The 26,965-nt window shown below is 44.9% G+C and overlaps 1 protein-coding gene across 2 annotated transcripts in view; it reads left to right on the plus strand.

Annotated features, from left to right (window-relative positions):
* Positions 1 to 26,965, plus strand: part of RAB3IL1 (RAB3A interacting protein like 1) — a 42,311-nt gene that overhangs the window by 9,383 nt on the left and 5,963 nt on the right. The window contains exons 2-10 of one of the 2 annotated variants that reach the window (XM_066630013.1): positions 7,678 to 7,927; positions 8,854 to 8,949; positions 11,959 to 12,036; positions 17,101 to 17,319; positions 17,796 to 17,921; positions 19,646 to 19,774; positions 19,912 to 20,024; positions 25,144 to 25,167; positions 25,857 to 25,956. In XM_066630013.1, the coding sequence (XP_066486110.1) occupies positions 7,678 to 7,927; positions 8,854 to 8,949; positions 11,959 to 12,036; positions 17,101 to 17,319; positions 17,796 to 17,921; positions 19,646 to 19,774; positions 19,912 to 20,024; positions 25,144 to 25,167; positions 25,857 to 25,956 (1,135 nt within the window). The remainder of the gene's footprint in view (positions 1 to 7,677; positions 7,928 to 8,853; positions 8,950 to 11,958; positions 12,037 to 17,100; positions 17,320 to 17,795; positions 17,922 to 19,645; positions 19,775 to 19,911; positions 20,025 to 25,143; positions 25,168 to 25,856; positions 25,957 to 26,965) is intronic. The other variant, XM_066630019.1, reaches the window with a different exon arrangement.

A 26,965-nucleotide genomic window follows, 5' to 3' on the forward strand; every position in this document is an offset into this window, starting at 1 on the left:
GATAAAGTCTGTACATTCTTGCCAGGTTTGCTGCAATTAGAAAGTGCTAAATGCTGTATTGAAGATCTCTTGTGTCGGGTTATTATCAAACTGACTTCCAAAAGGATACAGCTGAAATTCCGGTGACTGTGACTTGAGTCCTGGACTAAGGTTCCCCCTCCTTGCAAAAGGAACCAAATAATGCTAGGTTAGTAAGAATCTTATTTCCTTTTTGGCCTGGGAAATGGGGGGGGGGAGTAAAGAGAGAAGAGTTCTAATTCTTGGAATCATTTTTCTTAAAGATCATCTCTTAAGCAACTTCCATTGATTAAGATTTGTAAGGGATTATTATGTATTCCTTCCCCCACCCTCCAGAACTATTGCTGTAATAGTACTTTTCAGTGTGATTGTAGACTCTTCTTTTCCTTCAATAAAAGGTGCTTAAAAATCTCGTATCTGTATCCAAACCTGAAGATGAAGAATGCTAAACAGTTCTATCCCCAGTTTAGAATTCATGTAATAGTAATATTTCAGCTGTCTGTTTTCCTCCCTTCTGGATTAAAATTAATCCAGGCTATGGATAATTTTGGGCATATAATTTGCAGGGGTGCTGTACAAGCAACGGAGCCCATTTCAGCCTGGCCACTTTCCTTCCTGAGAGTGAATTTCCTCACCCCAGTTTCAGCCACAGTTACAGCACAATTCTATGCATGTCTGTTCAGAAGTAAGTTCCATTGTATCGGGTGGGGAAAGTTGTATAGGATTGTAGCCTTAGGGCCCAATCCTACCCAACATTCCAGCACCAGTGCAGCCACAATGCAACCTCGAGGTAAGGAAACAAATATTCCCATACTTTGAGGAGGCCTCTGTGACTGTTACATAAGAACATACGAACAGTCCCACTGGATCAGATCATAGGGCCATCAAGTCCAGCTTCCTGTATCTCAGCGGCCCACCAAATGCCCCAGGGAGCACACCAGATAACAAGAGACCTCATCCTGGTGCCCTCCCTTGCATCTGGTATTCTGACATAACCCATTTCTAAAATCAGGAGGTTGCACATACACATCATGGCTTGTAACCCATAGTAGATTTTTCCTCCAGAAACTTGTCCAATTCCCTTTTAAAGGCATCCAGGCCAGATGCTGTCACCACATCCTGTGGCAAGGACTTCCACAGACCAACCACATGCTGAGTAAAGAAATATTTTCTTTTGTCTGTCCTAACTCTCCCAACACTCAATTTTAGTGGATGTCCCCTGGTTCTGGTGTTATGTGAGAGTGTAAAGAGCATCTCTCTATCCACTTTGTCCTTCAAGGTGCAGTGCATGCCCCATTGGCACCGCTGCACTGGCATTGTAAAATTGGATAGGATTGGGCCCTTAATCACTGCAAATGTATTTCTTAAGGCTAAGCAGGTTACTTGAAGCAACTAGCTTCAATCTGTGCTGGTGATCATTGGAAGGAGAGGGTTGCTTTACAGTCTTTTTCTAAAATGGAGTGCCCAAGGTGGCTAACCCAAGGTGGTTAAAAACACTACAATGAATATTGTACACTTTAAAAACAAAAAAGGGCAGAACAGCTAAAGGAAACAGCAGCAGTACATCATAAGCTTACATCTCCAGTGAGTAAGAGAATGAAGCAGAAGTCAGGTCAGAGGCAGGGCAAAACAAATACCTCTTCATTGACCTTCAACCACCCACTGAAGAGCCAATATCTAGTGATGAGGTGTGCCATACCCTTTTCCATTATAGTTATGGATAGTGGTGGAACCTTCAAAAGGGCTCTCTTGGATAGATTACCTGTCGCAAACCACTTAGGGTTTTTAAGGTAATGGCTTACCCTTTGAACTGGATGATAATTGGTTATAAATCCTGGGTAAGGGGGTAAACCTGTGATTAACATGTATATTTGAACAAAAATAAAGCTGGGAAAAGGGAGAGAGTTCACAATCCTGCTCCTGATCCCTTATCAACACTTCAGGCTGCCCCTGTTCAGTGTATGCCATGTTATTGATACTTTAGGACTAGCCTTCACCTGTGTGTGTGATGCAGGTCACTCTTTGTCCTTTTTAATAACAGGCTCAGAATTCATGAACTAAATGTCTTGCCGTGATTTGGACATCTTTCCTCTGTTCTGCTTGTACTCTTTGGCTGTCGAGGGTACTATCTTACTTGGAATTCAAGTTGCATTTAACTGAGCAAGAATTGTCATATTTGAATACCCTATTCCTTTTTGCCAAATTGGTTCCCTTTTGACTTCCTTTCCTACGTGCTTGTTACTGTCATGTTAATTCAGCACATAATAGCCATTTATCCAAGCCTTTGTGGTGCTGTTCATATTGCTCAAACCTGTCTTGTTTCTTCCAAGAAATCTGTTTGCTTATTTCTAAAGATCAGCCTCTGTTTTGGCAAGTTGGGTCTGATGGCCTTGTGCTTGAGTCACATGAATTTTTGAATCCACAAATTATTTGGAGATTTTCTGTTGTTCACTTGCACAACAACTGTGAATCACTTGCTTCACAGTGTATATACATTACCATGTGCTTGTCCATTCTAGGTCCTCTTTGCAAGATCTGATCTAGCAACAGCTCAACCTGAATTTTCTTATAATTGACTATTGGATGGCTTACTTTCCATAACTATATATATGATTGTTTGAAAAAGCCATGAGTTACTTTGCTTGTCTCTTCTCTCTGGCCACCCCGAGGCATTCTTTTTTTCCTCTTTTCCATAAGTGTTTTGCTATTAGTTCTTTATGTTGCACTGTTAACATACAAAGGGCTTCAAAGACTTTCTGGTGTTTTGCCCTCACATTCCTATTTTGCAGCTGAAGGCAGTGAGGCTGACATCCAAGGCCAAAAAGGAGTTTCATTTCAGGTCGCTCTGGCCAAGCCCAACATTCCATCCCTGCAGTCATCCTTGTCTCTTGGGATCATCGCTCAGTTTTGTATTCCTCATTTAAACAAAGGATTTTAAAACAAAAATATTATAACATGCACATGGACATAATGTAAGGTTACCAGATACAAAGTGGGACAGAGTGCCTGTACTTTTAACCATTGTATGCAGCTCAACATGGGAGCTGCACCTGCCAAAATTTTCTCTTCTATATAATGACTAGGTAACCCTAACATAACAGGACCAGCATGTTGTGCTGGCAATTGAAAACAAGAAGATCAGACCCTATGCATGTCCAAACCCTGTTTGTATGTATGTTTCAAGGCTGCATCCTGAGGCACTTGCTAAGGAGGGAGTAAACCCCATTGAAATTACAGTTCTTGGGTTTATGTAAACATACATAGGGTTGCCATATACAGTTACAGTACTTTCATTTTTTGCTTATTACCTTTTCTTTACAAACCTAGCAAAGGCCATGTGTTGTAGCACGCATAAACATCGTCTTATAGTATGTATTCTGGTACGCGTGTTTCTTTTAGCAAACCTTTATCATAATAAATAATGCTTTGATGGTACAATTTTTTTTTCTTCCTTCAGTCCATTCCTCGTATGGCCCCTTTCAGGCCATACATCCAAAGTTCACTCTCTCGCAGACAGCAGATGATGTGGCAAACAAACCTGTGAGTCGTACGGCTGAATATTATCTCATAGGGCGAAAAAAAATAAAACCCTTCTTTGTAGAAAACTAGCATGTCAAGAAAAAGCGACTCTAGCCTTTCAGTGTCCCTGACACACTAGCCTTCTATATGTGAAAAATATGTATGGAGGAGCATTCAGGTGCATGATCCCCTATGTGTAGTCTGAAATTGTTCACTCAGATGCAGATTTGTCACCTTAGCTGCTATGTATGAGAAGTAAGTCTAGGCCAGATGGTGAACCTATGATATACATGTCCGCAGTGACATGTCACACTGTTTTGGGTGGCACGCCAGCATACACCAATACCTGGCAACAATCAAGTTTGTTTTACAGGCATGCACTGCTTAAGAGTGTCTTAATGACAGACTGCATATATGGTGGTGGTCAAAGCACAATAAAAATGCTCTTAATGAGGCAATCATGCCTCCCATAACCTGCAGCAGATTGTCTGTTTACACAACAGAGAGGCTCTTAATGCAAAGAAGAGGCAGTCTATCTGCCGTAGCCTGTGCAGTCAGCTAGTGTCTGGAAAGGAGTGTCTGTTTACACAACAAAGGCAATAGATTGGACTAAATGTTCACTTAATGACCTAATTGCATAACAACGTATCCCCTTTGTTAAGTGTTGCACACCTGTAATATTTCATTTTTATAATTATTTGGTGTTTCTTTATATAACACATAGCACCACACATGATTGGCTTATATTTTTTTTTAAATAACTGCATTTGTAAAGAATAGTTGCCCTTTTGTTCAGGGATGGGGGGGTGACACTTCAGCAGAGTCGGGCATTTTACAAATTTTTGACCCACTGAGCCCAAGAGGTTCACCATCACTGGCCTAAGCAATAGGGCTTCAATTTCAGATGACTCTTACGGTGTCAGATATTTATTGTCTTTGGTCTTAACTTCTTCCACTCTTTCTAAAACAAGAGAATAATGCTCCCTCTCACTGTGAGGTACATATCACTAACCAGTGCTGCTGACAAGGATGTCTGGAGCCTTTCTTCATAGATGCAGACTGCTTCCAGTCTCTCGACACCATTCCATTGGGATAACTCCCTGAGCCTATTGGAGCCAGCGCTGTTCTGCTCACTGGGAGATTTGTCCCAGTCATGTTGAATATTGTCCAGCAACTCACTTCTGGTCTGATTGCAGAGCAGCTGTTTCTTATAACCATATGGAATCTGAGGCAGCATTCCCATATTCCCTAGAAAGTAGGAGTAGATGCGGCTAATTGGGTGGACCTTCCAGGATTTGTTTGTGTGTTTAGCCTTTATTTGGAACTGCAGTCTCTCCAGAATTTGGATCAGACTTCCTATCCTAAATGCAGCATTGGAAATTTCAGGGGAACCACCCATCCCACTCAGCTCTGTGTATGAGTGTAGAGTTTGTATTTCCCTGTCAAAGTCTGTACTGTTATGAAGGGGGGACAGGACGGGGCTGTTTTATGTACATATGAGACTTAGAAACACATTAGCAGCTCATGCATAAGGAAACAGTGTGGAGTTAAGATGATTACTGTGAGATCACTTGCATCTAGGGCAGTGGCTCCTAAACTGGTGGGTCAGGGCCCACCAGCCAGGGAAGCACTCGACTCTGGCCCCTTAAGGGCCAGGGCAGGATGGCAGTGACATAATCCCCAGGATAGTGCCACTGCTGGGGACAGAAGAGTTTTTAAAAAAACTTACGTAAGCTAGCACTGGCCTCTGGGGCATGTGGAGCCTTGCGGGCGCCTCTGCAGGGCTCCCCAAGCCTCAAAATGACTAAAAATAGCTATCGGAACCCCGTCCACTTTCTTGAAAACCGGACATGGGTTCCAGTTGCTATTTTTAGTTATTATGAGGCTTTTGGAGCTCTGCGGAGGTATCTGTGGGGCTCCCTGCCCCCCCCCTTGCAGGCTAGCACTGCTTAGGTTAAATAAACCTACCTCTTCTGCCCCTGGCAGCAGCATGATCCTGGGGATCGTGTCGCTGCCATCCCTTTGCCTCCGCAAAAACTTATGAGGTTCCCAACTTCTGAGGAGAAGTTTGGAGCCACTGATCTAGGAACATTATGATGGTTAGGTTTGCAGGTGTTCCAAGTGCTGTCCCTGCACAGGTTTGCAGACTCTAGTCTATAGCATGAAATTGAGAAGCCAGAATGAAATTTGTTTTCCTAATATTTTGTTCAGACTATTGGACCTTTTGTTTTTCAGAGTCATGGGTTTAGATCACAAATAATAATAATAATACAGGTATTTATATACCGCCTTTCTTGGTCGTCAGATTTCTCCTCATACTTTAATTCAAGGCGGTTTACATAGGCAGGCTGTTTAAATCCCCGTAGGGATTTTTACAATTAAAGAAAGGTTCTATCTGTCAAGAACCACACAACATTTCAGATTGAACTTTTGCGATCTGTATCACTTTCTGGCCTCCTCCCACACAAGCTGACAAGCAGCTCCTTCCAAAGAGCAGGTGGAATAACTCGGCTCAGCTTGTCAGCTGCTTCAAGGTCTTGCCGTTTATGGTACCGGTGGCCTCGAACTGACGACCTTCAGATGTTATCTTCAGGCAAATGGAGGCTACAACCATAACCCTTACAGCAGTAGTATGATAAGTGTAAAAATCTAATGGGATTTTGTTGTTGTAGTGGTGATAGCCTGGGCGGGGGAGAGGGAATCTTCTTGTTCCCTAAACATTAAAAGTATCCATGGCCTAGTACCAGGAAGAGATAATTTTTCCTGGGGAGATGAGACAGAACATACGTTGTTCTGTTGTAGCAAATACAACCAAAGTCTACGTCTTTATTTTAACCCATTTCTTCCCATCCCACAGGTGTACCCATTTGATCCCTGTTGTGTATATGCAATGTTGCACAGAAATAGCTTATTAAGGATTGTGCCACTTGATGTTGTTTTAACATAAGCTCTTGTGGACTAGAACCAACTTTATCAGATGCATTAAGTTGGTTGGGATGCGTGTGTATTTGTACACACATAACATATTTGTAAACAGTGGGGCCAAAGGACCAAGAAACTCAAAGTTCTATATAACATTTCTGTGCAAAACAGAAAGAGGTGTATAATAGTGACAATTTACAACAGCATAAACTGCTGATTAAGAACCCAATCCTATGCATGTCCACTCAGAAGTAAGTCCCATTAGAGTCAATGGGGCTTACTCCCAGGAAAGTGTGGATAGGATTGGGCTGTAAGAGCCCAATCCTCTCCAGTTTTCCAGTGCCAGTGCAGTCATGCCCATGGGGCGTGCACTGCATCCTGTGGTGGGGAGACAGTCACAGAGGCCTACTCAAGGTATGGGAACATTTGTTCCCTTACCTTGGGGCTGCATTGCGGTGGTGCTGGAAAGTTGGATAGGATTGGGCCCTCAGTCTTTCTAGTTGGTGGGACATTTTTTGCAGGCAGAGCCTAGCTTTGCACTTTTATCTTTTGTAAGGACATTTTTAAAAGCTTGTATCTCTTACAATAAGGTAAAGGCAAGACTTGTTCCACATCTCTGAAAGTATATAGTCTGTACAGTACAGCACTTTCCTAGTATACTTCATAGCTAATCAAGGAATTGAACCTGGGTCACTTCTCTTGTAATCTGATGCTAACCACTACACGTATCTGTCCTTATCTCTGTATCCACTTTCAACATGCCTTCTTTGCCTTTTTCTTGTAAAATAATATCAGGTTTTGAGTGAATATATGCAAGTTGCTGTGACAGGAACATTGGTCAGGTAAGGAAATCTGTGGAAGTTAGTTCAGAGGTAATACAAGTTTAAATCTTGGCACAGAAGTTGTTGAGCTTGGGAGCACGTGACCTACAATGTTAGCATCAGTCTCCTTGATGTCTCACTCCATGAAAATGTGTGGATTGGGGATGACTTTTTTGAGGAGTATCAGTATGATGACCTCCTTCTATGCATGCCCAGATTGCCTCAGGACACTGATGGAGAAGGGACACCTTAAGAGAAAATGCCAAAACCCAAATGCCCTTTTTTCTTTTTCTTTTTAAATCTGTGTTCTTGTTTACCTTTCAAACTTGGAAAAGGAACTCCCATGTATTAATGTTGGTTCTTGGGAATCTAGAGCTCATGGGTCTTTTTCCCACAGCCAAGCCCAGTTTGAGGAGACCAGGCAACAGCTTCAAAAGCAGCCAGTGGTGGGACAGTGGAAGCCACTTGCACCAAGCAACCGAGGGCAGGAGCTACAGCAACCAGAGCCTTCTGCCAAGGATTCAAGAGTTGGGGATGAGAACCAGTCCGTAGCTCAACTCAATGTCTCCCGCTTACGTAGCTCCTCAGTGGAGATCCGTGAGAAGGGGTCCGAGTTCTTGAAAGAGGAGCTCCATAGAGCCCAGAAGGTAAGATTGTTGTTGGGAAAAAATGAGGATAGCCAAGTTGCATATAAATGCTAGTATAAACCCCAAACGTTTATTGGCAAATACAGCATATATGCTTGCATACCTGCGGTGAAGTGCCTGTATGAGCTTCTTCAGAATTGCTCATCAGTAGGAAGCTGTTCCATTGGGGAACTGACAGTTTTGTAATGTCTCCCTCTTTATCTTTGGTTTCTTGTATGCTACATTGATTTGGTTCTTTAAGTTAGAAACTAGTTTATGAATACAGTAGTTGCTGTGCAGTGAAGAAACCAGCATTTCCCTGTAGATAACTCCTACGCCCTTTATCTTTCAGTACTGGTTGTACTAAGTTTCTGTTGTATAGTTGCATCATGCCTCATATGTGTCTGTAAGATTATACTGGTATGTTTGACCTCTCTGATTATTCTTGGTGGTGTCCTGTGTAGTACTTTGACACCTGTACATTCTTCATTTGGGGGTTATGTGTTATTTTTTACATGGACATAATACTGTCCCTCCTGGTTTCTTTTTCCTTAGAATATGCTTTTCTTTTGGTCAGGAGTGAGAGTTAACTGTTCCAGTTGATCACCTTTGTTCTTCCTAGGTTACATTTGGGAAAGCTTTCATAGAGGGTTTGCATGTATTTAATCACCATGAATACACCATCTTTGAACCCCTGAATCAAGAGTGGTTAGGGAAGAGGAACTATAACTTAGTAGCAAAGCCAAGACTTTCAAGTATGAAATGCACTGTCCTTTCCAGTTAAAAAGCCTTTGGCTGAGTTCTTAGAAAAAATGCAATGCAACTGGTTATTCCACTGTGCTGTACAGGATAGACAGACCATTGTAGTGCCTCTGTATGAGGCAGAGTAATATGTCTGGGGAGTCCTCGCCTAGTACGTTCACTTTCTCATGCGCTCCCTTCTGCAGGAGTTAAAGTTGAAGGATGAAGAATGTGAGAGACTTTCAAAGGTTAGAGAGCAGCTGGAGCAGGAACTGGAAGAGTTAACAGCAAGCTTGTTTGAGGTACTGTTTCATCCTCTAGCTTTGGACAAATGCACCCTAGACTTATTGACCAGCATACACATGTGTAAATGTGCAAATGCTCATCCCTCATCGGAACATGTTTGAACAGACTTCTGAGAGTCAAGTGAGCAGCAGAATCTCATAGTTCAGATCTTACTGAACTTTGTCATGTGTTTAAACGTACCCTAGTCATAAATTTCCTGTATTTAGAAACCTAGTATGCTGGGAAGGAGAGTTCTCACCTAGTCTGGAAGTTTTTAATGTTCAGTTAACTACATAGAAGTTTGTAACAGAGTTGGCAACTCGACTTGGATGACTCAGATGCAAATTGCAAAAATGCGCGTTTTTGCTGATTCATGAACTTGTGAGTTGTGTGCATGGAAGACTTGGAAAAACACTCAAGTCGGGGCGCCTTGACTCGGCACTCATCCCCATGCATGCTGACTCGAGTCTGCCTGTGCCTGGGTGTGCTTGCTCACTGTTTTCAGGGCATGAAAATCCTTGTGGGGCCATCATTCTGACCAGGCGAGCAGCAGGGAAGTTCCAACCAGGAGGCAGGGAAGGGTTAATGTCTGCTTTTGCATGGGGGGGAGGACAGGAGGCAGGACCGTGCTCTCTTTTCCTTCGATGATCATTGGATAAGGGATGAGCAGTCTGGTATTTTCTGTGGCTGAGGTAGGGCAGACTGAAGAACCAAGGGCATCTTGCCTTACGATTGGCTGCAGAAGCCCAGGGAGGGCAAGGAGGCAGGGAAGTGGGGGGGGGGAGGCAGTTCATAGCGATCATGCTTTTTACTGCATGTCTGCTGTAAAAAACTGTGGTGGGCTTTTTAAAGGAGGGGAAACTCAACTAGAGTATTGAGTTGTGAAGGAGTGACTCAGCAACTCAAAAAGTTCCCCCATTATGACTAATTTTTGAGTCGGGTTGTGGGGGTAGAGAGTCGAGTTGTGCCACCCTGGGTTTTTCCATCCCTGGTATATACATAGTTTTCCATGTACTGGGAATTTTAAATATGCAGGAGCATTTAAGCATATATTCCCCCCTCTGCTCCCCTGAAGCAGTGATGTGCAGCAAGAGCTGCATCATGTTCTCATGATCACGTAGCTCAGCACTGACAAGAACTGCATGTCTGCAGATCTCCACAGCTGGTGCTGTGTTTATTATTCCTTCCCTTAGGCAGATAGTGTCTTAAAGTGCACTATTTGGAGCTCCATAATGATTTCTTCATTCAAAGGCATATCCTGCAACTGATAGGTGTGCACTGCCCTTGTCTGAGTGATAGTGCTGACTAGGGATGCCTCAACAACACTCAGGCAAAGCAGGGTGCTGGTGACTCACTGCTGGTGACTACTGCAAAGCTGGGTGCTTGTGAGCACAGGTTGGGAGCCAAGCAAGATAGGTTTGAGCCAAGGGACTTGTCTTAACTAGGAAGGCACTCGCCTTGCATGACTAGGCAGAAACACTCATGGAAGGGACAAAAGAGAGCGAAGTGGGTCTGGAACCCACAGTGGCCATTCTACAAAGCTGCTCACTTAACCATCCAACCATAGCAGGAAACAGAGCATGCTCTGTGGCATTTTACACTTTGCATCACCTCAAACAGGCACATGTGGTTGGGAGGCTACATGTGGACCTCTCAGAGGGAGCATTGCATGGGCCATTTGTTGGACTGGCATGTGACACAGGCATCTATCCAGCAGCCTGCGCAGCAAGCCACACCCACACATCCTATTGATGGTGCCTGCCACTGTGGCTGTCAGTATCCTGCCCCCTTTGCCACTGCCTGCCATATACCATAACCTCAGAGAACAAGAACTCATGATCACTAAGGAGCCTCAAGGCCCAAGAAGTCACAGAATGAGGATGCTGCAGACCTTGAGTATAGAGAGCCCCCCTCCTGGGCCAGCTGAGATAAGAAACAACTAGACTGGGGAGAAAGGATTCCTACCAGCTGTTTTTAACTTCCCCATTGTTCTTTATGGGGTAACTCCTTCCTACGCTACATCTGTTAATGGCACAGCATTTTTCTGGCATTGGGGATATGTCCATTGACTGAAGAGGGGTGAGAATATGGTGTATGTTGTCTCTTCCTTGTCCTTTCTATGTTCCTTCCACATCATGCACGTTTCCTCCCTGTTTTGGTCTCAGTGCTGGTATCTGAGTGATGTCTGACCTGCCTTGTTGTGGTGTTTGATGGTGTACCAGGGTCCATGGTCTGTCCTTTGGCAGGTGGCCTTCTACAGTGGCAAGGCTGTTGTTGCACCAGTGTATGAGGAGATACATTGGTGTATCTTGGGGGTAGAATTGGGCCTAAAGATGGAAATAGCAATGAAACTATCACAGTCCATATCCCTCACATCCCAAATCTGGAGTCTTCCATAGCAACAACCCTTCAAAATCTAGGAACTTGCTTGTGTACCTCAACCCGCTATTTAGAAAAATAAGAATCTCTGTATTGCAGTACAGATGGGGCCTCTTTATCCACACATTTGGCACCCGCACATTTGCCTTATGGCAGATGCTGAACCCCCACATTGCCCTCCCACAGACCTCTCAGATGCAACTGGAACCTGGTTCTGGTTGCATCTGGTAGGTTTTCTGAAACTTGGCCTTTGGTAGGCCCAAAATTATGAATTCGATAATCTGTGGTTTTTGGTATCCTTTGGGGGGGAGGGGAGGTTTGGGAGTGGATCTCCTGCAGATACATCTGGGTGTGAATGTCCAGGATGTCACAGAATAAGGAGGTCTGAGAAGGGGAAGATGTCCGCTGAAAACATTGGGAGAATACTGGGAAGGAAGTATTACTGGGAAGGAATATTGGGAAGGAACAATATATTATCAAAATTTACTATTGCAGACATCTGAGAAACATACCCTATTTGAATAGTTCTGTGTTTTGGAATACAACATTGTGCTGCTTAATAACTGGACTTTAATTCTATGTTTTGAATAAAGACCTGGATATCAGTGCCAATGTTTTTTCCATGTATCTTGCTCTCTGTGCTAAAGGAAGCCCACAAGATGGTGCGGGAGGCAAACACCAAACAGGCAGCATCGGAGAAACAGCTGCGAGAGGCGCTAGGGAAGGTGAGTTCTCTTGACCTGCTTTATAGTAAAAGCGGCATATAAAAACTATAGGTGGTACCTTTTTGATTGGGCATGCAGCACAATCCTAGACATGTCTACTCAGCAGTAAATCCCATTGTGTTCACTGAAGTAGTGTGATAGGATTGCACCTACAGTTCTTGACAAAGAGGGAAAGCAAGTTTTGGAGTGGAACCATAAAAGATTCATCCAAGATAAAAAAGTGCTTTGTTGACTTGTAGCCTCATTGCTTATGCCAGTGGTTCTCAAACTCTCTGGGAGAGTTTGAGAGCCACTAAGTTCTTGTGTGGGTGGGAGGGGGGAGGCAGCAGGGGCGGGGGAAGGCAGCGGCGCAATCCCCAGGATTGCATCGCTCAGGGGGGCTGCAGGGGCTTGGGTACATAAGAACATAAGAACAGCCCCACTGGATCAGGCCATAGGCCCATCTAGTCCAGCTTCCTGTATCCCACAGCGGCCCACCAAATGCCCCAGGGAGCACACCAGATAACAAGAGACCTCATTCTGGTGCCCTCCCTTGCATCTGGCATTCTGACATCGCCCATTTCTAAAATCAGGAGGCTGCACATACACATCATGGCTTGTAATCCATAATGGATTTTTCCTCCAGAAAATTGTCCAATCCCCTTTAAAGGCATCCAGGCCAGATGCTGTCACCACATCCTGTGGCAAGGAGTTCCACAGACTGACCACATGCTGAGTAAAGAAATATTTTCTTTTGTCTGTCCTAACCCTCCCAACACTCAATTTTACTGGATGTCCCCTGGTTCTGGTGTTATGGGAGAGTGTAAAGTGGATCTCTCTATCCACTTTATCCTTCCCCTGCATAATTTTGTATGTCTCAATCATGTCCCCCCTCAGGCGCCTCTTTTCTAGGCTGAAGAGGCCCAAACGCCATAGGCTTTCCTGATAAGGAAGGTGCCCCAGCCCAGTAATCATCTTGGTAGCTCTCTTTTGCACCTTTTCCATTTCCAATATGTCCTTTTTGAGTTGTGGCAACCAGAACTGGACGCAATACTCCAGGTGTGGGCTTACCATCGATTTGTAAGCATTATACAAATTATACGGCATTATAATATTAGCTGTTTTGTTCTCAATACCTTTTCTAATGATCCCAAGCATAGAATTGGCCTTCTTTACTGCCACCGCACATTGGGTCGACACTTTCATCAACCTGTCCACCACCACCCCAAGATCTCTCTCCTGATCTGTCACAGACAGCTCAGAACCCATCAGCCTATATGTGAAGTTTTGATTTTTTGCCCCAATGTGCATGACTTTACACTTACTGACATTGAAACACATCTGCCATTTTGCTGCCCATTCTGCCAGTCTGGAGAGATCCTTCTGGAGCTCCTCACAATCACGTCTGGTCTTCATCACTCGGAAAAGTTTGGTGTCGTCTGCAGACGTTGCCACCTCACTGCTCACCCCTGTCTCCAGGTCATTTATGAAGAGGCTAAAGAGCACCAGTGCCAGGACAGATCCTTGGGGCACACCGCTTTTCACCTCTCTCCACTGTGAAAATTGCCCATTGACACCCACTCTGTTTCCTGGTCTTCAACCAGATCTCAGTCCATGAGAGGACCTGCCCTCTAATTTCTTGACTGTGGAGTTTTTTTAGTAGCCTTTGGTGAGGGACTGTGTAGAATGCCTTCTGAAAGTCCAGATATATAATGTCCATGGGTTCTCCCGCATCCACATGCCACCACATACATGTACATCCACATACACGTACTCAAGCCCCTGCAGCATTCCAGGAGTGTGGGGAGCCCGGTGTGACCTGCAGCAGGGCTCACCGCAGCAGTGAAAGTAGATGCGGAGCGATCACGCTCCGCTAAAGCGTAAGTGGAGCGCGATCGCTCCACATCTACTTTCACTGTTGCGGGGAGCCCTGCTGCAGGTCACGCCGGGCTTTCTGCACTCCCGGGAGGCTGCAGGGGCTTTGGTATGTGTACCCAAGCCCCTGCAGCCCCCCTGAGCGGCGCGATCCTGGGGATCATGCCGCTGCCTCCTCCCTGCCTCCAGGCTGCCCCGCCCCTTAAGGGAGCAGGGGCCAGGGCCCGCATGCTGGGGCATCGTGACGCCCCAATTTGAAAAGCACTGGCTTATGCCTAAAAAATTATGCCTGTGCCATTGGTGGTCAAACACAGTGTAAAAATCAACAACACTTTTGTTTTTTTGTGCATGAGTTTGTTTCTCCCTCCAAGCTCTGAGCCTCCTGTTTTCCATTCTTTTTTCTTGAAAGAGGAGGGAAAGTAAGATGGCTACCTTCTTCTTGCTTCCTTCTCAACCTCTTGAATCTGGAGCTTTAGCAGAAAGATATATGCTCCAGATTCAAGAGGTTGAGAGAGAGATATATATATATGACAAGTCCAATTCAGGTTCTCCATCCTCAGAAAAACCATTCAATTTTCTAGCTTCTCTGAAACTTGAGATTGGGGCTTGTTTTTTTTCTTAAGAATTTGTGGTATTACCTGGCAGTGACTACTGTGAATGTAGAGTTACTCTGTGTAACAGTTTTTATATTTTCAAAATGGAAGAACTGGGTCAAAATTGTCTGACCCAGTAGCCTGCAGTGCAAACTGAAAATCTGTCTTGCACCTAGCAGACATGCAGACCAGCAGTGCAGCAGCTGAAGCCGTACTTGGGTTGATCAGTCCATGCCCTAGTGACTTCAAGATTGGATTTCTGTCGTGCGCTCTATGTGAGGCTCTGTCAAGTCCAACCCCCCCCCCCCCATTTTGCTTAGCGTTTCAGCCTGAAGAAGAAGCATTCTGGAGAAGCTTGCAGACTATTGTAGTTGATCTTAATAAAGCTATTACCCAACTTTAGCTGTTGGATTTTTTCCCCTACGTAAAAGCAGGTATGAAATTGCTGTGTAGATAAATGCTTCCTTCACTCACAGTTCCAAGCTGTATTTGGAAAAGAGCTTGGAAGATGTTTAATAAAGCATCTCTCTGTCTTGATTCCAATTGGAATTCATAAAAATGCGTTTGAGGTAGAGAACAGAAAAGGCAAAGTGTTCTCTGATAGAGATTAATTTGCAGAAGTCACATGGGTGGAGTGTGCAGTCAATGGCTACTGCAGTACAATTGCACCCTAAGGTGCATGCATGTTCCGAACTTCAGATTTTTATTGTTTTGTATGTGTATTATGTGCATGCAACTATTGAATACAGTGTGAGATCTTGCTTAACTAGTCTGCAGGAGAGAGAGTGTTGAAGTCAAGCAATTCCTAGGTAATAGGATAGTCTCTGTAATCAATTTTTTAACCTGGTTCTGCCAAATTCCTTTATCTAGCATCTCTCATCTGTCCAAAAGGTTTCTGAAAGGGTTTTGTAGCTGGTAGTTCAAAAGGCAATAAAAAGTTTTTTTTGTAGTAGGGCTACATTGCCATCTGTTGGCAGGGCTAAAGCAAAGCACTTCTTATAATTGGACTCTTGGTGAGTCATTAAACCAGATTTATGATAATTGCTTACTTTGAGACCCTGGTGTTATGATGTTTTAATCTTCTAGTTCTGTGTCGGATGAGAAAAAAGAGAAGATGGCTAAGACTCTACTAGTTCAATAGTGTATTTTAAAATGATGTAAAGTGTTGTACAAGAGATGCCTGGGTTATGAAACCCCTCAGAGAACAGTTGCTATTCTCATTGCCCTCGGAGTTCCTCTCCAGAATTGCCTGAAGTAGAGAATTTCTTCACCAGGCCTAGACTTCTAACAGAACAGCCAGCAGTGGTGAGGCCAGTAGTCAAACAGAGCTGTGGCTGGTGCTAACAACCGCCTGCATTAGTGTCTGTGTGTGGGTCCCCTTCCTCAGAAACTTAACTAGAAATTTTAAATTTTTTAGATTTTTCACCCAGACAGGAATATGGCATTTCTATAGGAGTGGAAACTTGGACTGTAATATCTTTTAGAGCAGCGATTTTCAACCAGAGTGCCACAGCATGTTGGTGTTCTGTGAAAGGTCCGTAGTTGTGCCACTGGAGTTTGGAGTACAGCACTGAAAATAGGTGGAAAAACTCATCCAGGTTCTACGGCTCTGTTTCTAGGGCAACGGTCTGTAGTAACAGATTGTCTGTCCCTCTTCCTCTGCTGGCAGTAATTTGTTACCACAGACAGTTGCCCTAGAGCCACAGAACCCAGCAAATCTCCTGGAAGCGATATCACAAGGAATGAAAATTATAGAGAAGTCTATAGTGTTCCATGATAAGAAAAATGTTGGAAATAGCTGTTTTAGAGGCTGTCTGCTTGGTGACCTAAAAATATAGAGGTGATGGGCTACTTTGCACAGTCTTAAAGGTACCCTTTCCTGCCAACAGACAGATGTGAATATCCCTGTGGAAGGTTGCATCTAGATTTAGTCTTCCTTAGCTGCATGGGGTGCTACATCGCTAACTGTGGGTGATTGCAAGGCAGGTAGAGAAGCTTATTTCAGTGGAGACGTGGTGGAAACAGTTACCACTTCATTTCTTTTGGTAGGGGGAGAGGAACAGTGCAGAGTAGTTTTCCCTGCATTAGCCCACATTGGTAGGGCTGTGTTGCACTGAAGTATACAGAGCAGCTGAATTCTGCAACCTATATTTGTAATGCAAAAATGTGTGTTTCATTTTGCATGTTTCTTTTTGCTTCCCCAGTCATGGGATTGGGGGGGGGAGCAGACCACTGGAGTTTACCTGCCAGAATCTCCCTCTGATCCACCTTTTGGCTTCAGAGATCTTGCCAGGCATGTCCTGTGAGCTATCAGTCTCCACTTTGCTGCTTGGAGGACTGGAAGCACATTTTAGAAAAAAAAATGGAGAGATTCTTAGGGTGCTGAGTTCTTCATCCAGTGCATCTGATCCTCCTTGGATTACATGCTGTTTGAAGTACAGAGTTGAAGGCTTCAAATCTCTTCTATTGCCTCTCCATTCAAAGAGTTGAGTAGGTTTAGGTGAGCCACTTCATGTTCTCCAGAATGGTCAAGTGGAGACCAGGATCCCCTGCTTCCTGTTTGTCAGTTTGTCAAAGATGGTGTTGGTGACTCCTGTTCTACTGCTTACCCCTCCAGATTGACATGCTACAGGCAGAGGTGACAGCCCTGAAGACTCTGGTGATCACGTCAACGCCTTCATCTCCAAATCGAGAATTGCATCCACAGCTCCAAAGCCCTTCCAAAGCCGTCTTCAGGAAAGGACATGGACGGAACAAGAGCACCAGCAGCACTGGTGTGGTTGCTACTGCCAGCCAGAACACATCTTTGGAGCCAGTTGGCAGTGAGTTCAAAGAGGTGGGTCAGGTTTATTTTCCATCATTTCAACTTGAGATTCTGGGGGCAGGGAGGATGAAGTACTAGCTGCTGTATTCTTCCCACTGGAGGGCGGGAATGATGAGATTGGGGATCTAAGAGCCTGTGTCTTGAGCTTGCAGACCTTACTCTGCTCCACTGCAGAAAAGAATCCATTGCCCTTAGTTTCATGTTCATGACTGAATGAGCGCTGCCAGGTACTTCAGCTGTACCAGATCAGCAGCAATACTGTTAAATAGTGGTGGTGCTAGCAGTGTAGGTGAGTTTCATTTGCAAGACTTTGTTCAGTGCTGTGGCTTCCTGAAGCTTCTAGCCTGTAGCACCTTTATGAGCAGGGTAGACCTCTTCCAAATCTTCCCCCTCTCTCACACCATTTTGCTTTCTCTCCCTGTTCTCCTTTCTCTCTCTCTCTTTCTTTGTCTGCCTGCCTGACTGTCTGACTCTCCCCTTCCTCAAAGTCTGGGGTGCCCACTCTCCTTTCCCTGCTTCTCTGTATCGTCCCTGCGAAGGCCATCCACATCACCTATGAGCCAGGCTGGCAGTCCCTGGCAACAGACTCTTCCTTCTCTTCTCTCTCACAGCAGGTAATCTCAATTTGGGGTGGCAATAGGGAGGCCCAGTGCCTAGGAAGACAGGGTGCTGATAGTTGTCACTGGGCAGCTTGTCATCCTGGTGTGGAAGATGCTCTTGTCCTGCAATTTCCTCTTTTATGCAAGTATTACAGGCACAGTTTCCCTGTTCTCCTTCCTATTGGCTCATCCTGGAGGATGTTAAGGTTCTGAGGCTGGGGAAAGGCAGTAAAGTTGAGATGCAGTGTAGTCTCTTACCCCTCCATCCCTTTCAGTTCTTTAATACTAACACCCATTTTTGTTTTGTTTTCTCTAATTGTGTTTTTTCCATATTGTGGCTCTGAAGTTGTCTCCTGCCATCAGGTGAGCAGTCTCTGTAGCCTAGAATTTGTATGCTGTCAGTTCAAATCTTTCTCTGTGGGCTGGGCAGCTTCATTAACTCTTATGTTCTTCTCATGCCTTGTTGTATTTTCTTTTTCTTACACTTTCAATTTTTGGAGTCAGCCTGCTCTTTTAAAGATACATCAAGACTGACAAAGTATCTTCTGCTGCTGAGAAGCTTGCCTTGTTTTCTGGAACTTCCTAAGAAGGATGTCAGCCTTTAGAGCAGGGCATGCTGGGAATAATTGGAGAAGCAGGATGGCAGCTTTCTCTCTGAAAAAGGAAACATGAAGTTGCTTCTGAATTCTGAAATGCAGTATTCATTTTCAAAAGGGCTTTACCTATAAAGCACATAGGCTACAATCCTATCCTAACTTTCCTGGGAGTAAGTCCCATTGAACACAATAGGACTTACTTCTGAATAGATGTGGTTAGGATTGTGCCCTCAGTTGCACAAAGTGAAGGCTGAATAACTTAGAAAGAGACCTCCACAAAAGGCAAGCCAAGTGATCTTACCTGTCCCTATGCAAGTGGGAATGTTTGGTCTTGTAAGCCCACTTCCTGTTGCCCTTTGCCTTGCTGTAATGTTCCATGTTGTTCACAGGCCTTCTTGTGTCCTGCTTTTCCCTTCCAGCATGTCCAGTTACTACAAGTCCCATAATCTTCAAAGACCAGAATGCTTCAGCTGGGGGCCTTTCTGATTTGTGGTCCAGGGTTGGCACACCAAATATTCAAACAGGCTTTCTGAAATGGCTTTGATTTTTCTTGATCTTTGGCAACCCCTGTTTGCTAGGTTGGGAAGTGGATCCTCCCTGATTGAAGCAGAGTGGCTTCACACAATGGAGTGACACTCTCCTTCCTTTTTTGTGGGTCAGCAATATAATTCATTTCCTTCGTTGCTTCCAACCTGTTTGTCTCTCAGTAGAGGTTGAACTGTAGGCAAATAGAGGGAATTCACCTTCTTTGTGTCCTGTGGTGTGTGTGCTGTCAGCTTGGTCATTTGACAGGCTTATGTATAAAGTTGCCCTTGTTGGATTGCATTAATTTGGTATTCAGATTCCGTGGAAGATGGTGGAAGATATACTAATTCCTGGTGTTAGCCCCTTAGCTTGGCCCTCTCTCTTCTTCCAGTAGTTACTACAATGTGTCTGGAACTTTTTATATCCCTAGGCAATTGGTGTCCACAGTCTGTCTGAGCCACAGGTCACACTTATTCTGCTTGTTCACCTCACAGGTTGCACAACAAATACTACTAATTCTGAGGTAACCCCTTGGATTGTGTACATTTTAACTTGCTGCCTTCTTTGCTGTTTGTTTGTTTCTTTTGTCTTCCATTCCATTTCTCTCTGTCACTGCAGATGGATTCCATCTTGTTTGCAGAATTCCAGGCTTGGAAGGAATCTCCCACTTTAGATAAATCCTGTTCCTTTCTTGAGAGGATTTACCAAGAAGATGTGGGCCCTTGTCTGGACTTCACCAAACATGAGGTAATTTTTTTTTTTTTAAAAAGAGTTGCACTGGTCTCAAAGTCTTGCTACACTAGAACTAGCTTTTAATGGCAATTCAGTCCTTGGAACCTAGCCTTACTGATTTGAATTTCTTGTCTTTGTTTTGCTTGCTCCAGCTCTCGGAACTTATTCAGGCAGCTGTGGAGCAAAACACGCTGACCATTGAACCAGTGGCTACCCAGGCGCTACCTGTGGTGAAAGTGTCAGCCATGGAATGCGGTGGACCAAAGTAAGAGACCATCTTGGGTGCCTTCTTCCTTCACTGAGACATATTTTATTTGTTGGTCAACTTGCTACTATAACACTAGTTCCCTTTGACATAAATCGCTTGGTTTAGCTATTCATGCGTGCATACATGAGTGCACCTTGCAGGATAGAATAGCTAGCCAATCAAACATTTCTAACATTAAGAGTGCTTTAAAAAAGTGGTAAAATTAATAATAATAATAATAATAAAAATTATTTATATCCCGCCCTTCTCCCTAAAGGGACCCTTTTAAAATTAACATTAAGCAGTGAAATTGGCAATGGAATGAGTAAATCAGCTGTAAATCTTGGCTTACCCGAAGATCTTTTTGAAACAAGTCTTAACTAGTTGTCTAAAACCCAGCAGTGAATGGGCTTGACAGGTTTCCCTTGGGGGAGGGGAGTTCTAAAGAATGGTGCAGCCACAAGGAGAGTCCTGTACTTCATAGTCAATATCATAACTTGGATGACTGGAGAACTAGGAGCAAGGTTTTCTGTAATGACGTAAACCCACAGGTGAAGTATGGCCTTTGTTCTGCAGGCAAACGAAAGCAAAACTGCCTTTATCACTTTGTTTCTATGGCATACAGGCCTACTTCATTTTCTACACTCAGATTGTTCCTTTGTCATGCGACCTTTCCCATCTGCTGCTGCTGTCCACTGTTTTCTCTCAGCCTCCTCTCCAAATTCGATTTTCCTCTGGCTGATATGGTGAAGATGCTCCTGCATCTTCAGGAGCAACATTTTTTAACTAGTTGCCAGATCTTGTTCACTGTTAATGGTTTTTTGTCTCTATGCGTATTTTGCATGCGTTGGAGCTGCCCCCTTTGTGCCTCTCTACAGCAGGGCTCTCCGAACCCTGGCCTGCAGGTCAGATCTGGGGTTTGGAAAAGTGCCCCCCATGAGTGGCACTGTTTTGAATCCCTGTGCCCAAACTGCTTGAAAGAAACACGGCAGAGCAGTAAGTGTTGCTTGGGAGGGGGAGGGCTTTTTATGGACACAGCAGTTTCCAGTTTGGAGACTTCTGAGTGGTAATCTAAGAATTTCCAATACCACTAAGCTCAGCTAGACTTACTGCTTATAGATTATATTTGATATTTATTTATTTATTTCAGTATTTATCTACTATTGAGTCTATTCTCATAGACTCAATGCAGTTTACATGGGCCGGCTAAGCATAAAACCCATTTTTGATTATGATTTTTCAAATATTATTCCATGAGAAAATCTCATAGAACCCTCCATTTCTCCAGATGTTTTCTCTTCATAGTGCAGTCATCATACTGGCTGCTGATATTGTAATTATAGATTATGTGTATCATTAAATATATATCATATGGTCATATATCATATGAGACAGAGGATTTCATGTAGCTCAGTGACGATGATCTCTTTGCAGCACTTTAGGACTTCAGCAGGGATGCTGTCTTTTCCAGGTGCCTTGCCAAAGGCAAGGGAGTCCAGGGCCACGTGAAGTTCTTCTAGGGTTGGTTCACTATCAAGCTCCTCCAGCACAGGCAGGCACTCAATGTTGTTCAGCGCTTCTTTGGTGACTACATTGGAATATAGCTCAGAGTAGTGCTGCACCCAGCGTTCCATCTGCTGCGCCCGATCCTGGATGACCTCGCCTGTGGCAGACTGCAGAGGGGCAATTTTCTTCTGCGTTGGACCTAGGGCCTGCTTGATACCGTCATACATCCCCTTGATGTTGCCCGTGTCAGCTGCTGTCTGTATCTGGGAGCAGAGCTGGAGCCAGTAGTTGTTAGCACATCTCCTGGTAATCTGCTGGACTTTGCTGCGAGCAGCTCGGAGGACCTGCAGGTTGTGCTCACTGGGACAGGCCTTGTATGCTGCTTGAGCTCTCCTCTTTTCCTCAATGACTGGTGTCAACTCCTCAGAGTGGGCTTCAAACCAGTCTGCCGTCTTGTTGGTCTTCTTGCCAAATATGGACAAGGCGTTGTTGTAAACGGCATTCTTGAAATGTTCCCATCTGTTGGATGTGTTTGCATCGACCGGGCCTGGAAGAGATTCCTCAAGCGCTCATGCAAATTCCTCCACTTTTCTCTGATCCCGGGTCTTGCCGGTATCACTGCGAGGTCTTCCTTCCTTTTTTGTGTGGTACAGTTGCTTTGTTTGCAGTTTCACTCTGCTGCACACCAGGGAGTGGTCGGTGTCGCAGGCAGCACCCTGATAGCTGCATGTGATCTTGATGCTGGGAAGGCTGGAGCGTCTGGTGAGAATCAGGTCGAGCTGGTGCCAGTGCTTTGATCTTGGGTGTCTCCAAGAGACTCTATGTTGGGGCTTCGTGTTGAAGAACGTGTTGCTGACACAGAGACCGTGATGACAGCAAAACTCTAGCAGGCGTTGGCCATTTTCGTTCATCTTCCCAGTGCTGAACTGACCTAAGCAAGTGGGCCACGAACTGTTATCAGCACCAACTCTAGCATTGAAATCGCTGAGGATGAACAATGGTTCTTTTACAGGGATCTGCTTGATAGTGGTGCATGAAATCCTGTGTCTCTGCTGGAGAGAAGGTGGAGTACCTCAAGACATGAGGGATGCAAACATCACGCAGTACAAGAACAAAGGCGACAGGGGTGACTGCAACAACTACCGTGGCATCTCTCTCCTTAGCGTTGTAGGAAAGTTGTTTGTCCGAGTTGCACTAAAGAGGCTCCAGGTACTTGCAGAGAGCGTTTATCCAGAATCACAGTGCAGATTCCGAGCCAACAGGTCCACCACTGATATGGTATTCTCCCTTAGACAACTGCAGGAGAAATGCAGGGAACAACGACAGCCACTCTTTATAGCCTTCATAGATCTCACGAAGGCCTTCGACCTGGTCAGCAGGGATGGCCTCTTCAAGATTCTCCCCAAGATTGGATGTCCACCCAGGCTCATCAGCATCATCAGATCCTTCCACAAGGACATGAAGGGCACTGTTGTTTTTGATGGCTCCACATCAGACCCCTTTGACATCCGAAGCGGTGTGAAGCAGGGCTGTGTTCTTGCACCAACCTTGTTTGGGATTTTCTTAGCTGTTCTGCTGAAGCATGCCTTTGGAACTGCAACAGAAGGCATCTATCTCCAGACTAGATCAGACAGAAAGCGCTTCAACCTCTCCAGACTGAGAGCAAAGTCCAAAGTCCAGCTGAAATGTCTGCGTGACTTCCTCTTTGCCGACGATGCAGCTATCACTACCCACTCTGCCAAAGATCTCCAGCAGCTCATGGATCATTTTAGCAAGGCCTGCCAAGATTCTGGACTGACGATCAGCCTGAAGGAAACACAGGTCATGGTTCAGGATATGGACTCACCTCCCTGAATTACAATCTCTGCGCATGAACTGGAGGTTGTCCATGACTTTGTGTACCTTGGTTCAACGATCTCTGACACTCTTTCTCTCGATACCGAGCTAAACAAATGCATCAGTAAAGCAGCTACCACGTTTTCCAGACTCACTAAGAGAGTCTGGTCCAACAAGAAGCTGACAGAACATACCAAGGTCCAGGTCTACAGAGCTTGCGTCCTGAGTACACTTCTGTACTGCAGCGAGTCATGGACTCTTCGCTCACAACGGGAGAGGAAACTGAACGCTTTCCACATGCGCTGCCTCCGACGCATTCTCGGCATCACCTAGCAGGACAAAGTTCCTAACAACACAGTCCTGGAAAGTGCTGGAATCCCTAGCATGTATGCACTGCTGAAACAGAAGCCTGCGTTGGCTCGGTCATGTTGTGAGAATGGATGATGGCCGGATCCCAAAGGATCTCTTCTATGGAGAACTCGTGCAAGGAAAGCGCCCTACAGGTAGACCACAGCTGCGATACAAGGACATCTGCAAGAGGGATCTGAAGGCCTTAGGAGTGGACCTCAACAAGTGGGAAACCCTGGCCTCTGAGCATCCCGCTTGGAGGCAGGCTGTGCAGCATGGCCTTTCCCAGTTTGAAGAGACACTTGGCCAACAGTCTGAGGCAAAGAGGCAAAGAAGGAAGGCCCATAGCCAGGGAGACAGACCAGGGACAGACTGCACTTGCTCCCAGTGTGGAAGGGATTGTCACTCCTGAATCGGCCTTTTCAGCCACACTAGACGCTGTTCCAGAACCACCTTTCAGAGCGCAATACCATAGTCTTTCGAGACTGAAGGTTGCCAACACACTATATCATATGACAGATTCTGCCAGTTTCAGATTTCTTCCTCACTGGTTCTATAATATTCAGGATTCTTCAGTGAGGCTTGTCCTGGAGCAAAATGAATTCCTCTTTTTTTTTCAGACAAATAAACTCTTTCCCACCTAATTATTCATAGTGCTGACATCCTAGGAATGGCAATATAAGAGGTGAATTTTAACTGCCTTTCTGCTTCTGATACCTTTAGCAATCCTGGGAACCAATTTCTTATGAGGAACAGAGCCTAGCATGAAGTTGCCTTGCTTGGAGCCTTATTTCTGATTGTATTGTTCCTACAAAGGAGCAAAATTAACACCCTTTATTTTCATCTTTTCAGAAAGCAGATAGTGATTAGTTCTCTCTTTGTAAAATGTGAATAATAAAGTGATTTGTTTGATGCCACTCATTGAGTCAGTAGAGACAGTTTCCTGCTCTCTGATAGTGCCCTGTAGCTTTTGCCTGGGAGACCCTTGAACTTGGGGGTCGGGAGAGAGGATCTGTCATCTCTTGCTGCTACTCTAGACCCTATCCTGTGTGTGTATGTGTATGTGTTATAGGGCATAAATCTCCAAAACCTGGAACCATGTTCTCATTACCTCTTTACTAGACAAGCCCTGAACTACCTTGAAGAACAGAGTATTGAGGACATCTTGGACTGATCTAAATAGGAGAGAGATTATATCGCCATGTTTCTGAGCATACTGCAGATGAAAAGTCACTTTTCACAGTGTCTTAATGGAGGGCTATAAGTACCAGCACTGGGATTTTCTGTCCTCCACCCTCCCCACCATTTCTGTTTGTCAGATCACTCAGTGTGCTTGTTCCCTTCAGTATCAGCCACACCATGTCTGCTTGTGAGTCAGATCCATGCCAAGAAAAGTGCTGTTTGTATTTTTATCCTGATTTGGTTTCCTCCTCTGTTCTTCTCACAGTGAGTTCCGGTCCCAAATTGTAACGTAAGTGACTATTTATAAACCAATGGTTAAAAGACATTTGCTCCACTAATCAGATACTAACTTACCTACTTAATAATGGTTCTGAAGCTGGAGCTCGCCAGTACCACATCCTGCTGGTTACTCCACTGAAGGCCTGAGCTGCTGTAATGCTCAGATACAGCAGTCTTTGAAATCTGCAACCTGACCTTCAGTGATGTGGGATACAAAAGTCCAGAGGGGCTTCTGGGCTCTGTGGCTTTCAAAGTTTATTTCGTTTTTGGAATATTAAGCTCACTAAGCATCCTTGCTAGTCAGTTTCCAGGCTGTAACACTTGACTAACAACATTTCAAACTTGACACAGGAAACTTTTAACTGTCTGCAAAGCTTTCATGCAGCGCCACCCTAAGCATGTTCACCTGGTTAGGAGGTCCTTTAAGGCTGAAATTCTGAGTGCACTTAGCAGTAATTGTTTTTCTTCCTTAGGCCTAGTTATGCAAGCGATGATTGTAAGAGATGACTCCAGAATATGATTATCTCTAAACTTGCATGTCCATAATGCTCCCATACTAAAACTTTTTTACTTGCTCCTTGTTTAGCTTGCTGTGGCCAACTTGACTTGGTTTTTACCATGCTCTTTTCCTCTGAGGAGGTGTTTTCTTATGAGATGTTGTTTTTCTTTTCTCCCCTCCTTACCTCCCCTTTCTTACAGGAAGTGTGCTCTGAGTGGCTTATCCCGAGCCTGTAGGCATCGCATCAAACTGGGGGACTCTGGAAATTATTACTATATTTCACCTTCCTGCAGGGCCAGGGTAAGTATCCATAGAGGGAGTGGCAGCTAGGAAGTGAAACCATCTAATCCCCTGAGTGTGTGTAGGAAAACTAACACTTGGGTTGTTTTCACACTAGAATGAGTAGTGCCACTTGTGGGTTTTTCTTCAATTGTCTGGAATTAAAATGAAGTTTCCTTACAGAAGGAGGCAGGGAAGCCATGTGGGGGAGGCAGTTCATAGCAATATAGTGCCTTATAAGGCATTAAAAACATCACTTCCAGTTTCTCTATGAAACCGGAAGTCACATGTTTTGAGCTCTAGTACTCAGTCTGAGCTTGGCAGAGCCCACAGATGGATGTCTATGGCCTCTTCTGGGCTCAGGACCCTCCTGAACCAAGGGGGCACACTTGGGGGTGCGCGTGGGGGGGCCCTGCAGACCCAATCCATGGATAACTGAATCTATGGATATGCCATCCTCCACATTTTAAAAACCACCCTTCTGCTTTGTTACTTCTTCAGGGCTGCCCAAAACCTCCAGGCAAGTGAGGCAATGCCAAATGCCACCACCCCCCTTGCCTGGTGATGTGCCAGCCTCTGCTCATCTGACATGCTAGCCCACCACTCTCTCCTCCACAGTTACTCTTCCATTCCATCACCCTTTTTCCAATCCAGGGAGCAGGAGGTCAATGGAGGCAGACAGAAGTGGATGGCACTGCCAGTCTGCTGCCTGAGGTGATCCAGTTGGCCTCTGGATGTGTCATCCCTGCCTGGTTATGTCCCACTCTCTGCTCCTCCCATTCCTTGAATTAGTTGCTTCAGCCCAACACTCCCTCACACACTTCTTCCACTCTGTTTCCCAATCCCTTTTCCAGACCCAGGAGTGGGAGGAGTAGCAGCAGTGCAGGTGAGTGTTCAAATGTAGGGGATGCCTGCTACCAGTCTGCAACTTGAGGTCCACCTTAGGGATGGGCTGTCCCTGTACTTTATGACATGTGAACACGTAAGACAAAAGCCTTGAAATAAATTATTGCTCACTTCAAGTGCACAG

Source organism: Tiliqua scincoides, chromosome 1 (assembly GCF_035046505.1).
Source record: "Tiliqua scincoides isolate rTilSci1 chromosome 1, rTilSci1.hap2, whole genome shotgun sequence".
NCBI lineage: Eukaryota > Metazoa > Chordata > Lepidosauria > Squamata > Scincidae > Tiliqua > Tiliqua scincoides.